The 18588-nt window shown below is 34.9% G+C and overlaps 1 protein-coding gene across 4 annotated transcripts in view; it reads right to left on the reverse strand.

The window, feature by feature from the left end:
* Msrb3 (methionine sulfoxide reductase B3) overlaps positions 1-18588 on the reverse strand; it is a 163987-nt gene that overhangs the window by 3837 nt on the left and 141562 nt on the right. For all 4 annotated transcript variants that reach the window (XM_027929618.2, XM_027929633.2, XM_071609699.1 and 1 more), the window contains one exon: positions 6293-6390. In XM_027929618.2, coding sequence (XP_027785419.2) covers positions 6293-6390 — 98 coding nt within the window. The remainder of the gene's footprint in view (positions 1-6292; positions 6391-18588) is intronic.

Below are 18588 nucleotides of genomic sequence, written 5' to 3' on the forward strand. Positions count from 1 at the left end.
TGATTTGATCTATTGCCTGGAAAATATGAAACAGGCCTAAAAAACAAATCTTGCATTATTTTACCACATTCAATGCAGGTTTAGGTAATATCAAAGCTGACAGCTCAGATTGCTTTTCCTTTCTATAAACAATTGAGGCCAAATTTTCAGGCATCAGCTGCTAAGATGCACTAGTAAGAATATATCTGCTTGCCCAATGGTCACAGGAATACGCATATTTTTGCCTGCCAAAATAGCCGGTGTGCAGGCCAATAGGAATTGGTGCTCTTGGTGACCAGGGTATGAATACAATTACTGATCTCTCAGACAGCTTTGGCATTTGATCATCTGGCATCTAAAAGGTGACATTCTTGCATAAAAGTCTTAGATGGGAGGGTGGGGGTGTGCATGTGTTTAAAGAAAGATTGCAGCTATCTGGGAAAAATATATTATATGGCCTTCCTTTCTTAATCATCCTTTGAGCATATTAAGAAAACAGTTCTATTTAAATTACTCCAAAAATAAAGTATAGCAAGGATATTCTTGAAGCCATTTAGAAATAAGTCTTCATTTCCCAAATCATTTTGAAAAAATCCAAACTACAGTAATTTAATCTGTAGCTTCATTTGTTAATCTGGAACCAGTCTTCTGTTAAACAGAAAGGAAAACGCTGCCTTTAGATTTGTCCCTAAAACAGGCGGAAAAAAAAAGTGGAGAAAAGAAATTATAGTTTGAAAAGTCAACAAAAATCACTTGCAAACAAGTACATGGGTTGGGGATATGGTAGGGAAATTCTCAGGAAAGGTGTGATGACAGCTAATGGCTTCATGATATTTGTCACAAGATGTTCTGAAAGATTCACACCAGGCTTACGTTACCAAGGGTGGAGCAACATTTTAAAGCGTAGACAGGTGTCATTTATATCTATGCAATCACATACCTGCCCACCTGTTGCCTGCAAAGTGGCAAGGCCTTTTGAAAGAAGACTAACCACACATTGCCCTTTATGTCTCCCATGAAAGACCAGGTTTCTTAGAAAAATGTGCAAGCCCTGCAGGCTCCTCCCTGAGGGCAATGCACATGGAGCCCATTCTTTCCAGCTCCCAGGCCTGGCGCAGGCTGGGATGATGAATGGAAGTTGTCAGTGATGCATTGTTTCTTTAGCCTCCTGCAAGCTCTGCCTCCCAGCTCTAGCCAATTGGCAATGTGTTGGGATCTCTCAGCACACCTGGTTGTAACTGAAACAAACTGGTTCCCCGATGAAGAAATCTCTGAAACATGCTGTTAAAGATTTACTTCAGGATGGGATCTTTGGTGTGTTTTGAAAGTTGTTTTTAATGGTTATGTAGTTCTTTATTTTACAGGTAAATATAAACCACACCTGAATATTCTAGACCTCACTCTGAAGAAGGTTCACTGTTTAAAGAAAAAATTTAATTCCCACAGAAATCCTTATCATCTAAGCCTCCCACTCAGAAGAGTTGACAAGAACCTGTACAGAACCATGGAAAGGACCTCCTAAAAAAAAAATGATTGAGCATCAAATTTAACATAATTATCTAAATTCTGACTGTAATTTTCAGTTGTGTGCATGAGAAACACAAATAGTGTATTCAGCAGCTACATATTTCTGCACTGATGTATTTCCCACTGTCCTAGAGGGCTTTCTCTTAACTGTTCCTAGGATGCTCGGGCTTTATTATTGTCATTTTCTCTTAAGTGTTTGATCTACAGCATGAAACATTTTCAAAGCAGGGCTTTTACACTTGGGCACATGGGGCAGAAATGGAAAGAGAAAACAGTTTTAAGAAGAAAAGCAATTTACTTTGCCAGTAGTATTCTGTTTTCTCCCACTGTTATTGAAGACACTTGTGTGTAAGTATGGGCCCTTTTCCTCTGTGCTCTTGATATTAATCTTTTGCCAAGGAAATGATTGTGAAGTCACCAGTTTGGCATTATGATTTTACTGAAAGATCAGAAAAGGAGAGATGGACTGTTGAGTCTAAAACCCAAGGGTAATACATGGGTATCTCTAATCATCAGCAATATATGATTTGTCATCTGCAGAAGATTAATAAGGTTTGGAGTTTTACCAAAAACTGCTTAACTTCTGAAAAATACTTTGTATTGGTAGATATCTACCTTTCTATTGACTTGGCTGACCTAGGACAAATTAAAAATGACCTAAAACAAACATAAGAGACTTAATCATAGACTCAAGCAGTAGTAGGAACTGTCACAGACTCCAACTTGGGCAAACACAAGGATCCTATGGTTTCCTCAAAGATTATTACAAAAAGTTAAGTGATTTATTACTCTCCCATTTGCTCCAGATGTAGAATTTTGATATGAAGAAGGAAAAATTCCCCAAGTATTTCCAGGAGGGACTTACTTTGCCAACTACACTTTGACCATGTGAATCTTGCCTCTTTGTGCTGAATTTAATCTTCTGACCAAGTGTTGCTTAATAGGCTGAAGTTGGAAGATTAGGAAGAAGCTGTCAACCGATTATTCACAATAGTCAGTGAAACTGGAATAAAAGCAACCTAACTTATCACAAACTGAAATATAAATAAAATTAAGGAAGATTATTCATAATTGAAATCATGAGGAAATGACTGGCCAGGGAGAAGACACACATGCCCACCAGAGTAGGCAAACTGAAGATAAAGACCCTCTTTAGAAGAAAGAATTGGGATGCAATTCCTCAATTCAGGAGCAAACAGGAAACAAATAGGGCTACAACAAAATGCAACAGGGCAGCCTATTCCTCCATAAGTAACAATCATGAAAGCAGGAGGAATCCTACCACTGCCCATTTTCTGTTAACCCAAACAGCGTGCCAGGTTTCTTATACAACACTCTGTAAAAAGGACCTAATTGCAAAATTTCTTGGAGAAGTGGCATAAGGACCGAACCAATCTTAATGCTCTCAGTAAGAACTTCATTAAAATATTATTACCTAAGAAGTCACTGAACATATGGAAAAACTACAATGTACTATAAATGTGGTAGGCTACAGGCTCCCAACTTGTCTATAAGTCCTACCCAAATATGAGGCCTAATTAATTGCATTCATGATATGATTATACCACAATTTAAAAAATAATAAGAGTATTAGTACTAAAACAAGAATTAGGAACCCATAGACCATATTGCAGGCAGGCAGGTTGAATCTACTGGTTCCATTCAATGGAAATAGCTTATTTGTGTTGGCAGTAAAAGAGTCTTTATATTTAGATATTCCACCTTTACCCCAAAGGAAGAAGTATTCCACATAACATGCTCAACTGAGAATGTCTGTAAGATACTAAAAGCATCTAACAAACTCTTCACAACACAAACTACATTAATGCAATTCACCCCAGAGAAGAGAAAACAAGAATTTTGGAAAAGGAAAAAGTAAACCAGGAGAAACTTCCCACACTATCTCACCAGCAAAAACAAAAACTACCCTTCTCCACAAAAAAAGGAGGAAGATGTGATAAGAAGAGACAATTTAAACTGGGGGAAAAAAGGTCAAAAAAAGATTAGCCAGTAAATGAAAAATAATGTTAAGAATGAGAAAGTAGGAAGCAAAACACAAATGGTTGCTCTAGCATGGGAACTATTACATCAGTTATAGTTATTACATATTACATATTACAAATATTACATCAGTTTTTTTTAAGTCAAGGTAAAAGGGATTTATGAGAAAAAGGAAAAGAAAAAACAATAAAAGGAAAATAAATGTGTTTGAAACACACAAATTAGATGACAAAGAAATTAAAGTAGAATCTCCAGCATGCTTCAACTTAGTGTGCTGAATTGTTAGGGACAGACATCCTGGGCTCTGCTTACACAGAAAGAGCCAGCAAGCCTATGGGTCTGTAGTGCTGGAACCCAATAATCTCCTACAGGAGCTCACTGCAAAGCATGTACTTTCATACATGCCTTAGTGGAATACGTTTCTCTCTCTCTCTTTTTAAATTTAGAACTTTTATTTAAGAAAGAGTTTAACACTTTCTAAATATGAAAAGTGAAGATGGTAGATAAAAAGCCATAAGGGAACAGGTCAATATTAGGTCTTCACACAACCCTTAGGAAAGAACCCAAAGACTTAGTCTTTGTGCAGAGGGCCAGAATATCTCTTATGAATGTCACCTAATCTTGGCATTGCCTGTGGGTTTTATTCCTCTTTGGTCACTGTAAGACACATTCAAGAATGATCTTTTCTTAATTACTGTTGATTGATATCTGGAGCTGTCATAGGGAAAAGAGGAAGTTTATTTCAACTGAATTCTAAGAATTCAGAAATAAGAAAGTAGAGCCTTAAGGAAAGTGAATAACATATATACCTCACCTCACTTTTTCTGTGCTTTTTAATCTTGTTTTCATAGGACTCATTGTTTGAAAATGGGTTGTAAGTGAAAAGGAAAGACACAGTCATAGAGCAGCTTAAAAGAAACAACTATTAGCTTTAAAAAAGGTTTACTAAGTACTGTGTATTTAAATTACAAATTCCTGTGTACCAGCCTGTCTATACTTTCCTTTTGTCAAAAATTCTAGATTCTTGGGTAGTCTTAATTTTTTGGTGACATTTATAAAAATCATCAATTATAATTAAATTGATTTCAAAACTGAATTGCATTAAAACAACTACAGGAAAATAATGGGATTTTTCATTTAATTTATTATTATTATTATTATTATTTGTGTGTGTGTGTGTGTGTGTGTATGTGTGTGTTGCTGGGTATCAAACCCAGGGCCTTGTGAACACTAGTCAAGTACTCTACCATTGAGCTTCATCCTCAACTCTAATACGGCTCTTTCCAGTAACATTACCCTCATTCCATTGTCTCTCATATAAAGCTTTGGATTCAGACTGTCTTGCACAGAAGTTTCACTTCTGCTACTTAAATCTGCGTAAGTTTACAAAAGTTCAGTTGCCCTCTTTGTGACTCAGTTTCATCTACTATGTAATAAGGGAGAATAGCAGGACCTAACTCATTAGGTTATTGAGAGTATTACATGGGGGAGGTTTTTAAATGCAGTGGTGCAGGCTATACCTAGCCCAATTAAATCAGAGTGGCTGGGGATGAAGCCTGCATCAGAAAGTCCCACTACCATGTTCAGAGACTCATTTCTGAGACATGAGGGTATAAATAAAATGTGATACATAATCTATCTTTCAAGGGAGGGAGTGAACCCCATATCTATAAGACAGTAAAATTGCCAGCATTATTTATTATTTACAAAATTGAAAACAGAATTTCATCATGTGGTCAGGTTCAAACCAATCTCCCTCCCTAATTGGTAAATATGCCACCTACTCCCTAAAAATCTTGTGCTTGATAAAGGGGGTTTAAAAAATGGATAAAGGGTAAGTAGACGAATCCTGAGGGAGGTCCTTGTCACAATCACTTTGCTATTGCAGCCTCCTGATTGTACCCCCTTTACCCCTGAACTGTTTATAGACATTTCCCAACAAATCCCTTTGTAGTATCAATGAATGTCCATGCCACAATCGGACTGTATATTTTATTATTTAAAACAGATCAGAAGAGAAGGCCTGCCTATCATAGGATATGCAGTTACTCTTATTCTGTATACATGGAAGTTCTAGCTATATTTCTGGGTTTAGGCACAAAATACCAACAAGTTTAGGTCTCTGAACAAATTAACTACTCTTGCTTCCTTCTCAAAACATGCTCATTTTCTCCCTTAGAGCCAGCATTAATTTGGCTAGAAAGGAATGGACAGTATTGATGAGAACCTCCTTGGAAATGAGGATGTCAACATACTAGGAGAGGCATGCTACTCTGTCCTCAACTAGCCTACCACTGAACTTCCACTTCTACAGCTTCTCTGCAATTTCCCTCCTAATACCCATTCAAGAAAAGCCATTTCTGGGGTCTTCATTGACTGTGTTTGGATCACAGACATTAAAGGCACTACGAATGAATGATGAACTTGAGAGAGAAGATTATCAAAACACCAAGTTCTACCAGGCCACAAAATGAAATTTTCATATACCTACCTAGAGAATAGCCCATTCCCCCCTACATTGAGTAAAATGAAGGGATTTTTGTCTTGCCAATGATTTTGTTTAATAGTGTTGAAGCTAAAGATCAATATTTCATCAGACTTGCAAAACACCTGAAGACTGACTGAGGTATCATTCAAAATTTAAAAAGACTTCATTGTGCTTGTCTGTTCCACTAGTGAACAGTTGGTTGACACTGGTTGCTGTATTCAGTACAAGCAAGAGTCTTGAAAGTGTTAGCAATGTCAAGTGAGTGGCCTATTGGGTTGTCAGGTGGGGTTAACTAACCTGAGAGCAGCTTGTTTCCACCCTGTGCATGCCGTAGGAAAAGTCATCTGTGAACGTGATGGCCTCAGAACTGATCACGTCATGGAAGGAAGGCCAACCTGGGTGGAGCAGGCATAAGAAACAGAAACAGAGAAGAGAGAGATACATTTGTGGATTAGAATGCAATTTTAAATAAGTACTAAGCAAATAATGTCAATACTTAGAATATGACTTATGCTTAACTTTTTCAACTTGAAAAAAAAAAGTCAAAAGCTGAAGTATATTTTGCAAGACACAATTATTTTTTAAGACTAACCCTTTTCTCACATCCAACTTATGGTTGCATTGGGGTTTGATGTCTCATGAGACATTATTAGGCCATCCAATAGTTTTCCCAAATTTTGAAAGTTCTTTGTCCCCATTCTTTCTTTTGTCTCCAGAGTCACTGGCATGACCCAGAAGCACTATTTATCTTCCATTATGACACTGTGCAAAATATAATCAGTTAATCGGTCTGGCTTTTTTTAGTTCTTTTTTTGGATGATCAAAGTATAAAAAGATGAATAACCATTCGGATCAAATTTCCCAGGACAAGGTGTATCTGGAGCATGACTTATGTTCTTTGGGAACAGGCTTGCTCACTTTATAGGAGAAATTCATAGAGCAACAGAATGCAAACTTCAACAATATCATTTCCAGTTTCAAAAAAATAAAAAACAAATTAGCTCATGCCAAGTTTTTATAAGAAACTGGCCCAAGCTCCCCATCCCCCACTATACAAGAGTATAGTCCTCACAGTCGGGGCTAGATAGAACAAAACAAATTTAAACACTCTCCAACTCCTTGATTATAGCTCAAAGTTGCTACAAAAAACCAGGAAAAACCTTAAACTTCTAGACTCTTTAACATTTCAAAAATTAGTTACGCTAAGTGTCAGTATCATTTTTAAAAAAGTTATTTCTGCCTATTTCCTAAATAAACTCTAAGCTATAGAATTTGGTTTACAATGGTTGTTTTGATATATTTGGGTATCTTTGTTCAATGACAGAAGTGTCAATTGCTCATGAAGACAAGTGTTAGTGGTGATATTTGGGACACTGAAAATTAAAGCCATTTATCTATTAACTCTCCCAATTCACAGTGTCCTTTTGCACTGTGTTCTTTCTTTTTTAACCTTCCATGGCCTAAATCATTTTATTTTTTTTGGGGGGGGCACAATTGATTCAGTAGTAAACAGAGAAAAGAGTATGAAACTTGTTTTAAATTTACCATAAAGTTATCTTTGTGCATGTGTGTGTGCATGCGTGTACACACACATACATTTTCCCCTATTTTTGAATTCAAAATAGGTGCATTCAAAATAGACACACACACACACACACACACACACACACATATGTATATGTGTATACATATACATATAAAGTAGCCTTATTAATTTACTCTTCTGAGAGCAGAAGAGTAAGTTACTTATCTAAGCTATACAGGCATTAAGCAGCAGAGCCAAAACTAGAATCTGAGCATTTTGGCTTTCATACTGTCTTTAGATTCCACTTTCTTCCTTAATAAAAGCCTGAGAGGTCTTCAGTTTAAGCACTCTAGCAGCTAGGAGGCTGAAGGCTGTAAGAAATCTTTACCCTCCTGTCTGGATTAGTTGATTGTTTCAATTCTGAGACACTAAAGCAGATAATGAATGCACCCCAAAACAATACCTATTCTCTCACTTTCTAATGGCTAAACTACTCAAAGGGAAAGTCCAAGAGTAATGATGTAAATAATGCAATCTACTTTGAGACATACATAATTTTTTATTCATTTACCTAAAATAACCACACAGACTTAGAAACTTACCATTCAGCAGTAGCATTGAGAAAACCGTCAATTGTATCTAGAGTTTCCTAATTCTACTTCTCTCCTAATAATTTTGAATACTTGTCCACTAAAGATTTGGAAGGGAAGAGACTTCTTTCAAATGAGCTATGTATTTTGTCTACCTGAATTAAATATTTACAAATTTGTTCCAGGAAACTGTATTAAAAAATAGAACGGGGTGAAATAGAGTAGAAGTTCTCAAAAGACCTCAGTGTTCCTGGGGAACTACTAATACTTGAATGTTTTTTTTGTTTTTTTTTGGTTGTTGTTGTTTAACATGGAATTATTTCATTGAAAGAGGAATTAAAAATAATGAAAACAAAAATCAATAAAGACATTTCAAAACTCCTCCAATTCACAGTGTCCTTTTGCACTGTGGAAGAAATGCAGCTCTCATATGCAATATTCGATTTGTCACCCAAATCTTGATCACTGGAGACTGACAGGAGAAACCATGTTGAAGACTATAATCCCCAGTGATGGAACATATTTTTTGGGGAAAAAATCAGAGCTAACTTCACCAGTAAGGTTAACAAAGGAGACTGGCGAGTTGCTTTGCTAGGTCCCTCAGAAAAAGCCAAAGTCTGTGGAAACAGAATCCATCAGAAAGGTAAGTCCTTAATGACAATCAAGCTAAGAAGGACCTTCGTCCAAGAATAAATTGTCTTATGGCAGAGAAGCCACAGTGATGACAGCACTTTGAAAGCGGAATTCCCTCATCATGTGAAAGTATTTAAAGGAGGAACTCTTCACTGCTGTAAAAATCCTCAAAGGAAACCCTGCCCCCACTGCTAATAATAAGGAAAGTGCTTCAAAGGGTGATAGGCAAAGACTGAAGCAATCTGCCTCTTGTTGAGAAAATTATCTTGAGCAAAAGGGTGGGGGGAGGGGAGTGTTTATGTCAGTTTTGACATTAAAGAAAGATCATCCATCCTCCTTTCTTTAGGCTTTTCCTTTTGGTCTTCTCATCTAACAAAACATTATTTGTTTTGGATGCATTCCATGCACTTTTTAAAAGGAAAGTCATGTGAAAACCTGTAAAAACAGAGTGCACTCCCTCCACCCCCAATACATCCCTTTGTTTCCATTTGGTGAGTTTGGATTTGGGCCTATAATCATTTCATTTCAAAGAATATAAACTGTGCTTTTATATATTAGCCTACTAGTATCAAGAATATCTTCTTTTCAATAAATACATTCTCCCCTCAAGGAATTGCCATCTCCAGATAGCAAATAAATACAGCTACTGCAACTGAAGCAGGCCTGTTCTTCAGTTTTATTCAGCCACTGGGCCACATGCATCTGCAGTTATAACTTAATATTTCTTGTATAATGTGAAGCAAATCCAGAACATGCCCATTTATATCTCTACTGTAAGAATAAGTGATACAGAATATTAGTAGTGGCTCCTTGGTGTTGCTATCACCTAAATCACAATAGATTTTCTCTACATTGCAGTTAAAAAAAAAATCATTCTGCTCCTTCCCCATAATGTAGCTTGATGTAGCTGCTCTGGGTTTACTTGAACCCATAGTTGAACAATGACATGACTTTTTACAAGTAGTGTTCTGTTGACACATCTTAAATGCTTCACTCCAACAGCTTCCTAGGAAAAACCTCCTCAGCTTCCTATCCCTACCTACTCCTCCTTCATTCAAAATATTTTAAACAAGTTGTTAAAATTAGCAACAGTTTACAAAAAAATTTGAAGCCAATACCCACTGTACCATGTCTAGGAAGTGTGGCCCTCACTCCTCTATTCTTAACAAAGATTGCTATGCAGCTTCTACATCCCCTACATCTTTCCCCTCCCCCTAAATAAAAATTAGGAACTTCAGTAAGTTGGCTATATATCCAATCAATAGAACATAGCAAAAACTACCCATGAACAAAAGTTTATTGAATTGAAAGGTAATTACAAATATTTTCTTATCTTCAAATGTAAACTAAGTTTGAGCACAATGAATGCCAGTTGAGCTTGGGTGATGGTTTAATATTGATGACTTGGCTGGGCATAGTAGTTCATTCCTATAGTTCCAGTGATAAGAAGGCTGAAGTAGGACGATCACAAGATTCTGAGGCTACCCTGGACAAGTTAATGAGACCCTGTCTTAAAATTTTAAAAAATAAATAAAAAGGATATAGTTCACTGGTAGAGAACCCATGGGTTCAACCACTAGTATAGCAATAAATAAATATTGCTGATTTATATTGGAGCACAGCTTTGTGAAGATAAGTTGGAGATGTAGATCCACATTTTTAGCGTGTGCTAATTGTCACACCTCCATAATTCTAGGGATATATTTCAAATTTTTCAGCTTTTGGTTTTCCTGTAGCCAGAGTATTTACCTCACTGACCACAATTTACCTTATTAGCCATTCTCAAGACAAATGATGAAACTCCCTATGAAGGTCCCCTGCTGACAAGAATTGTTTGAAGCTTAGACCCCTGATTCTTGCCAAATTATTCATTTGGACTTACATTTCAAGTATAACTTTTATCTCACTTTAATGATTCTCTACTCCCCTTCAAAGACCCATTTGGTTGCAATCTAGTCTTCCAAAAGTTTAAGTAGTAATCAACCAAATATATGCATGTAGTAGAAAATCAAACAGTGCAAGATGGCTTGTGATGAGATTTTTCCCTTTCAATCCCTCACCCACCCACAGGCAACTGATTAATAGGTTTTCTGTTTAGTTCTAAAACAATGCTGCTACCTCTTAATTCATTCATTTTAATCCTGTGCTGTCCAACACAGTAGTTACTAGGCACATGTCATGATTTAAGTTTAAATTAATTAAAATTACATAAAATTACAGTTCCTCAGTCACATGAGCCACATTTCAAGTTCCCAACAGTCCTTTGTAGCTAACACCTGCACAGATAGTCACAAAACATTTCCACCATGATTTCCCCAGATTAGGGCACTTCTACCATTAAACAATGCTGTTAGACATTTGAATTAATTTTTCTAATGAAAGATGGAGATTTAGTATTCATGTCTACACTTAATCTCCTGCATCCCCTTTCCAATATTTGATACTTATATGATTTTTAATTTTTTTAAAACATCACTTGGTAACATCTACCTCGTAAACTGGAATTTAAGTTCAACAAAAGCCGGAAATGTGCTTGTTCATCACGATATTGCCAACCACCTAAAATAGTGCCTGCTACATAAAAGGTGTTCAAGAAACTATCTGACAAATTAACACACGAACACATGAATATCCTGTAGCACAACATAATATTCTCTGACACCCCACTCTGTAAAACGGCCTTAGCGCTTTCATGTTCCCTCCAATGGATTCTTGGCCTCCCATCCAGCAACCAAGCATGACTAAGTCTTCTTTGCTTTTCTATAGATTCTAAGAGATGAAAACTAATATACAGCATTTGTATTATTATGCTATATATCTGCTGCTAACTGAAGAGCTAAAGGGTATTAGCATTGTTTTTCATTCTCCACGGTCCAAATGTCATGATCCTAAGTTGCCTAAAGTCAAAAAGATTTTTCCTTTTTTCCATTACATTATTGTTAAAAGATATATCACATTTCTTTTCATTTTTTGTTTGGATCATGACTTTATTATTCAGTTGTGTAAAATCTTTGTAATTCACAATTTTACTTTTTGAAATTTTAATTATAGATATTTCAAGTATATGCAAAAAATACACAGCATGATTTAACCTATTAACTTCCCAGATGTAACAGGGAATAACATTATTTCCTATATTTGCTTCTGATTTTTTTCTCTTTCTCTTACAAAGAAAAATGTTATGATTACAGCTAGATCTGACTCCAGCCTTCTCTCTACTCCTCTACCTCTTGAAGAACCAAAAGTAATTGTTTTATGTACCATTCCTACACTTGTTTTTATTTTTATATTTATTTGATTTATTTTCAACATATGTCTATATCCATATGTAACATGTTAAATGTTTAACAAAATTATATAAATGACATTGCAATATTTTGAAAACTGATTTTTTTCACATTATTCTTGTTCTTTGATTGCTTTTAAAAAACACCATCATTTTATTTTATAAGTGAAATGTCTTTTCAAATACCTCTGAGAATATGAATTAGAGGGTTGGTTTTTAATTTTCCACTATTCTCTAAAATATCTCTGCTTCCTCTAGGGCAATGTTCTCCTTATCTTTTTTTGTTTGTTTGTTTGTTTTAATTTATTTCCCCCAGGGTGTAGTGTTCTTCTTTTATCTCTGGTGATCCCTGATCAACTCTACCTCCTGTTATAGGATGGAAGCCTGGGTCAGATATCTTAGAGTCTGATGTAGGTTCCTTTGCTATTAGTTGTAATTATCAGTTTGTTTCCTTAGCAGGTCCTATCTCTAAACAGAAAAGCTGCCTGGAGCTCTGGGAACATTGTCATTATTTGCTAACTAAGCAAGATTTATTCTGGGGTTCCCTTACAACCTGAAAGGCGAATAGTTTACTAGGTGGTACCAACACCTCAATAAGAGCTCCAATTCTCTCAGATACACTGTTTAATAATTCTTTTTAAAAGTATCTATCTTCCAGGATTTTTTTTCTCATGGAAACTGATAAGCTATCATTGTAAATGTGAAGGTGAGGAAGATGTAAAACTGGTCTACCTATTCTTCAGACTTTTGAGTAAGCACCTTGTCAGCACTCCATTTTGCTGTTGCTAATTCTAAGCTCTGAGCTTTGTAACCCTGCTAGGCATCTATATAACAACTTTCCTACACACTTGGGGATGCAACTTTCTTTAATTAGTCATATCCATTTCCACCACCCACCCCACTGGAAAATGTTTTTAAACTTCTTTTCTGCTCAACATGGCCCACCCACTCCAGTTTTTTTTTTTTTTTTGCACTGTGTTTCTTCTTCTTTTACTCTTTCTCTTCCTCTTCTTCTTCTGACTCTCATTTTAAAGGAGTCTCTTGAGAGAGAGGAGAATAAACATGCATGCTGTCTATATCATCTTAAGAAGCTGAAATTTAAAAAAAAATAAACTACTGATTTTTAGGCATCATAACTTTTTTGTAAACACAATTGAATTCTTTTTATCTTATTGATTAAAAATAGTAAAACTAATGTAAGCTTTAGAAGCTTTAACAGGCTCAGGTTTAACCCTGTGGTTAAAAACTGACTGCGGGCTAAGTGTCTGAGACTAACCTTTCATGAGCTTGGCAATGCCATCTGAGCTTGGAACCAGCAGGGCAGAGAGCCTTCCCACTGACTAGCTCAGTAAAAGAAATATCTTAAACTGTTTTTCAAGTTTATATTTTATTGTTTAATATTATTTGAGAATTTACTACATTATACCTTCCTGCCATTTCAAACATAGGGACAAATATCTCCCTGTATGTTCATGACATGATTTTATTACTGCAAATAAGCAAGAGTCTCAAGGGGCATATTACTCTAGTCAGGACAAAGGGATTGACAGCAGTTATGAAAAAAAAAAATCAATGACTTTGGCAAACTTTCTTCCATGCTTCATTCAGCTTTATTAAGTGATAAACAAAAACTATATTTAAAATACTTACCTTGGAAAGCACAGAGGTTAAAACATAAATGAAATTAGCATAAATCTACAGATAGATTCTAAAACTTTATGAAGATAAGAATACTAATAAAATTTAAATGCAATGTACTGTGAAGAAGGCTTAATTTATTCTGGTTACCAGTTACCATGGTTTTCATTTTGTTGTTAAGTAACCCAGGAGTTCTAAATGAGGTGACATTGCTGCTGGTGGCATTTTGGATGACAGGATATTTGGGAGTCCAATGGAAGGCTTTTAAACAGACTACTCTCATGATCATATTTGAGTTTTATGAAGATGCTACAAGTATGCTGGAAGGTGAGGGATAAGAAGGAGCATGAAAACAAAAATATAGTTGGAAGATTATACACTGGAACAGAACTGATGGTGCTCAAGTAAAGACATTTACAATGGACAGTAGAACACGGGAGAGGCTACAGAGAGATTAAGAGCCAAATTCACTGATTTTTGTGACTGCAGTATATATGGGACCCTGCAGGAGGACAGTTCATGCCAGTGAACTATGCACTTCAAAATTATTAATAGGTAAATTTTAGGTTTCCAGGCCCTATGACTAGCTGGATCATGCTGGACATACATTTTTGCATGTAAAATCATAAAAGCAGTTTCTTGGGTAACTCTGTAGGAGGCAGAGGGCTGGTGAGAACTATCCTTGGAGATATAGTGTGAAAGTCATCAGAACATAAAGGACAGCACGGTAATGTATAAGGACAGGTAGGCAGGAATATAGGGAAGAGGTGAACACGCAAGTACTTAAAAGTTGGTCAGAGGAAGAGTCAATAAAAATAAATAAATAAATAAATAAATAAATAAATAAATAACAAAGCGTTTCAAGAAATAGGGGGAAGACAAGAGAAACAGGACAGAGTCCAATAGAGAAAAATGATTAAAGATTGGAGGGCACATAGAGTGCCACATTCTACAGAAAGGCAACTTAAAAAGGTCTGAAAGAACACTGCTGAATTCAACAACTAGTGTTAGGCTGAAGAGCAAAGTGATGTGGAGAGTGAGCAAAGGACTACCAAGGCTCTCAGGGAAGAAAGGTAAAACAGGATGATGGCTACAGGGAGAACACAGTATGTCTGTGTTAAGATATCTGAACTCTGGGTGTCCTATCCGTCCCACCTTTCTATGTTTTATAGAGTGCTTTAAAATTTTAAATATGACATTCCTACAATTTTGCAATAAAGTGATTGATATAAAAATATGTAAACATGCTAAATTATTTTAAGCATTACTCAAATGCTCCTAAGGACATTGAACAGAAGTGATAGTTGAAGAAAGGCTAAAAGATATTTTAAAATTTTTAGTGTATTTAAAAATTTTTTTATTGTTGTTCTAGTATTTTTTGTCTATTGAACAAAGAGTGATAGGTGTGATGCTTTTAATGACCATTGTAATATGTTTTGCTTTTTGAGGAAAAAGTAGGTGCTCATAAATACAGTTGAAGAAATGAATCCAGAGCTTAAATTCTAGGTTAGGTTCTCATGTCAAACAAGTTAACAGCATTTGGTACTTTCACTTCAAACCGTACATCATGATTTGTGATTACTTATTTATAAGAATACTTTAAAATTAATGTTTTCTTTTTTCAATAAGCACAATGAGATCAAGATTATTTTCTTTACTAACACATCCTCAAGACCTACCTCATATATTTCTTACATGAACTAATTAATAAAGAAAATATAACACACTTCATTATTTAACAACAAAATTAAATTTAATTAAACAATAATAACTTTCTACTTAGACACTCAAAATCATAGAGACAGAGAGTAGAATACTGGTTGCCAGAGGCTGGGGTAAGAGGAAAGCAGGTGTCATTGTTAAATGGATATAGAGTTCTGATTTTACAAAATGAAAAGAGTTATAGAGTTGGATGGTGATAATGGCTGTATAACATGACTTTATTTCATGCTAGTGGACTATGCACTTCAAAATTGTTAATAGGTTAATTTTATGTTACATGTTTAGCATTTTACAACAATAACAAAATTTTAAAGGGGGGAAAAATAGACAATGACCATCTGAAGACAGGAACAGGGCCATTACCAGGAGCTGAATGGGTCCTTGATTTTGGATTTTCCAACCTCCAGAACTATGAGAAATAAATTTCCTTTGTTTAAGGAAACAAACAAACAAACAAAGATAATCAGTTACTAGTTTGGATATGTCTATCACTGGGCCAACTGAAATTTTTTTTAAAAAAAGGCAAATAATTTTTACTACTTTGCTTTAGACATTTTTTTTTTACAAATGCCAATTTAACATAGGTTTATTTTTCCTGTTTATCAAAAATCGTGCATTTCTTCAAAAATGTTCATTGATAGTTTCAGACATAGAGATCACATGGCCTTATTACCCACAATCATTCTAGGCATTTGAGTCTATTAAAGGACAATATGACTAAAGACCATCAAGAACACTGAGGTGTCCTTTAGGCAGTGTGAACATCTGGTATCTATTCTCTTTGGAGATTAATAATGTAGCTGTACTGCAGCAGCCTTTACTAATTCCTTTGAGCCCTGCACAGCATTTTTAAAAGGTTCCAAACACACAAGATCTCTAATTGGTATGGATTTCATCCACAGTTTTCTTACAATCTCAGAATATCTCAGAAACTCCTAAGCAGGAATTGACAGGGGCCAGCTTCCCTATTTCCCTTTGTGAAGGCAGCTATTAATAATATTTTTTCAGGTTCAATAAAATTACTGAACTCAAAAAATTTCAACCAAAAAACTGGAGAGGGAGACTTTATTTTCCCTGGCCTGAACACTGTCTCTTGCTACTTTAAATCACAGTTAATGTTTTAAAAAATATATGTTACACATAAGTCAGTTGTAGACTTTTAGCATCAAAGGATCTGAGCAACATCACATGGAACAGCCTGACCTTTAGCCATAATTTCTAAGTGCCATTAAAAAAATGTCTCTTAAACTGGTTTTAAATTTAGTGTTGACCTTGTAACCTTGATCCAAAACATTCAACTTTAGATGATTATTTTATTTTGCTTCCAAAAATCTTCAGTTCAGTGAGGCATCCATTAGGAAGCTTCACAAGGAGTTTGTAGTTTGCTTAGAATTTATTAGTTACATCAGATGGGAAAATGGTGATTTGGATTGCTTGCTGAGTGAAGATTATTTACTGTGCTTAACTGACCTTAGGAATACCAGGAGAGATACAGAATGGGGAAATTCAAAGAAATACAGATTTATTCATAGCAACATGCAATCCAGACAAAAAATAAAGTAATTTTCCATTCACATGCAGTCTTGAATTAGGTCTATTAACTAAAAAGCATCATTTGGGAGTGTCAAACTATTCCTTACATTCTTTAGTTGGGTGCCGTCAAAAATTTCAAAATAATTCCCCTTTTATACACATGTACCTAATGAAAACATGAGATTACTTATTCTAACAGGTAGTTAAGTCTCAAAATTCTACTTATCTAAATTTTTTCTTCATGTTTTTCTCTAACTGAAGTCTCTCTAAATTTCTGGATAGACTTTAGATCTTTATGTTATACTTTTAAGTCCTGCAATCCAAAATAAAGGATTTCCTTGTTTTCATAAATTTTCTATGATCTTTCACTGATACACAAAACCTTTTAATGATGTATCAAAACTTAGTTCCTCTACTATAATTTAGATTTCTGAAAAACTATCTTGAAACAATATTTTAAAACAGAATAAACTGCTCAGAAAAGCTGTGAAAAAAAACTTAGAACAAAATAATTGCTTCAAGTTGTTTACAAAAGATATTCTGCCTTTGTAGCAGATATATGACAAAATTAGAACAATTTATCAAAACAGTGTACATTCCTTAATATGTATATCCCATATATATGTGTATATATATATATATATAATTACAATATATATTATATATATAATTACAATATATTATATATATATATAATTACAATATAAAGTTGTGCATCTGTGTATTTTCAAACCCAACCCAGTTTTTATCTTTAAATTTCAGATTTTCCAAGTAGCAGGTATGTACATAGGAAATTCATTCAATTAAATTTTTTTGAATGTCAAGTTCCCCTTTAGGAACTTGAACTACATTAGGAGATATATCCATATATATATATATCTATCTATCTATATATATATATATATATATATCTTCATATATGTATATATATCCATATATCTCTATATCATATATACCATACACACACACACACACACACACACACACACACACAAACACACATATACTAGGGAATGTACATTGTTTTGATAAATTTTATTAATTTTGTAATGTGTCTGCTACAAAGGCAAAAATGTATATATATAATAGATTCCATCAAAAAGTCATTAAGCAAACTAAGCCATATCCTGATTACTTACTCTTTCTTTTCTAAACCTTTAGGAAAAATTTTGCCAACACTCAACACACAATTCCCCATTACTCTACTCTATTTTTATCACATAAATTGTTACTAATATACTACACTTGGTAGTTTATTATGCTTTTTGTCTCCTGTTTGCATTTCCTCAACTCCCATGTAAATCCATGAAGGCAAAGATAATTGCTTTGGTCCTAATGTAGTTCAAGTTTCCTTTTAGGAACTTGACATTCAAAAAAATTTAATTGAATGAATTTCCTATATACACCCCTGCTACCTGAGAATCTGGAATTTAAAGATAAAAACTTGTTTGGGTATGAAAATATACAAATGAACAACTTTATATTGTTATAGAATTAGTTATAGAATCTCTGGTCCTTACTAATATTTATTAAAGATTTTGGAACCTGATGACAATCTTTTCTCAGCTCCAAACTCCTGTCTACATTCTAAGGGACTTCAGTGAGAGTAAGTCACACGAAACATTTTACTATCAGCAGGTCTTTGAGTACTTCAGAGAGCTGAAAC

Source organism: Marmota flaviventris, chromosome 3, assembly GCF_047511675.1.
Source record: "Marmota flaviventris isolate mMarFla1 chromosome 3, mMarFla1.hap1, whole genome shotgun sequence".
Taxonomy (NCBI): domain Eukaryota; kingdom Metazoa; phylum Chordata; class Mammalia; order Rodentia; family Sciuridae; genus Marmota; species Marmota flaviventris.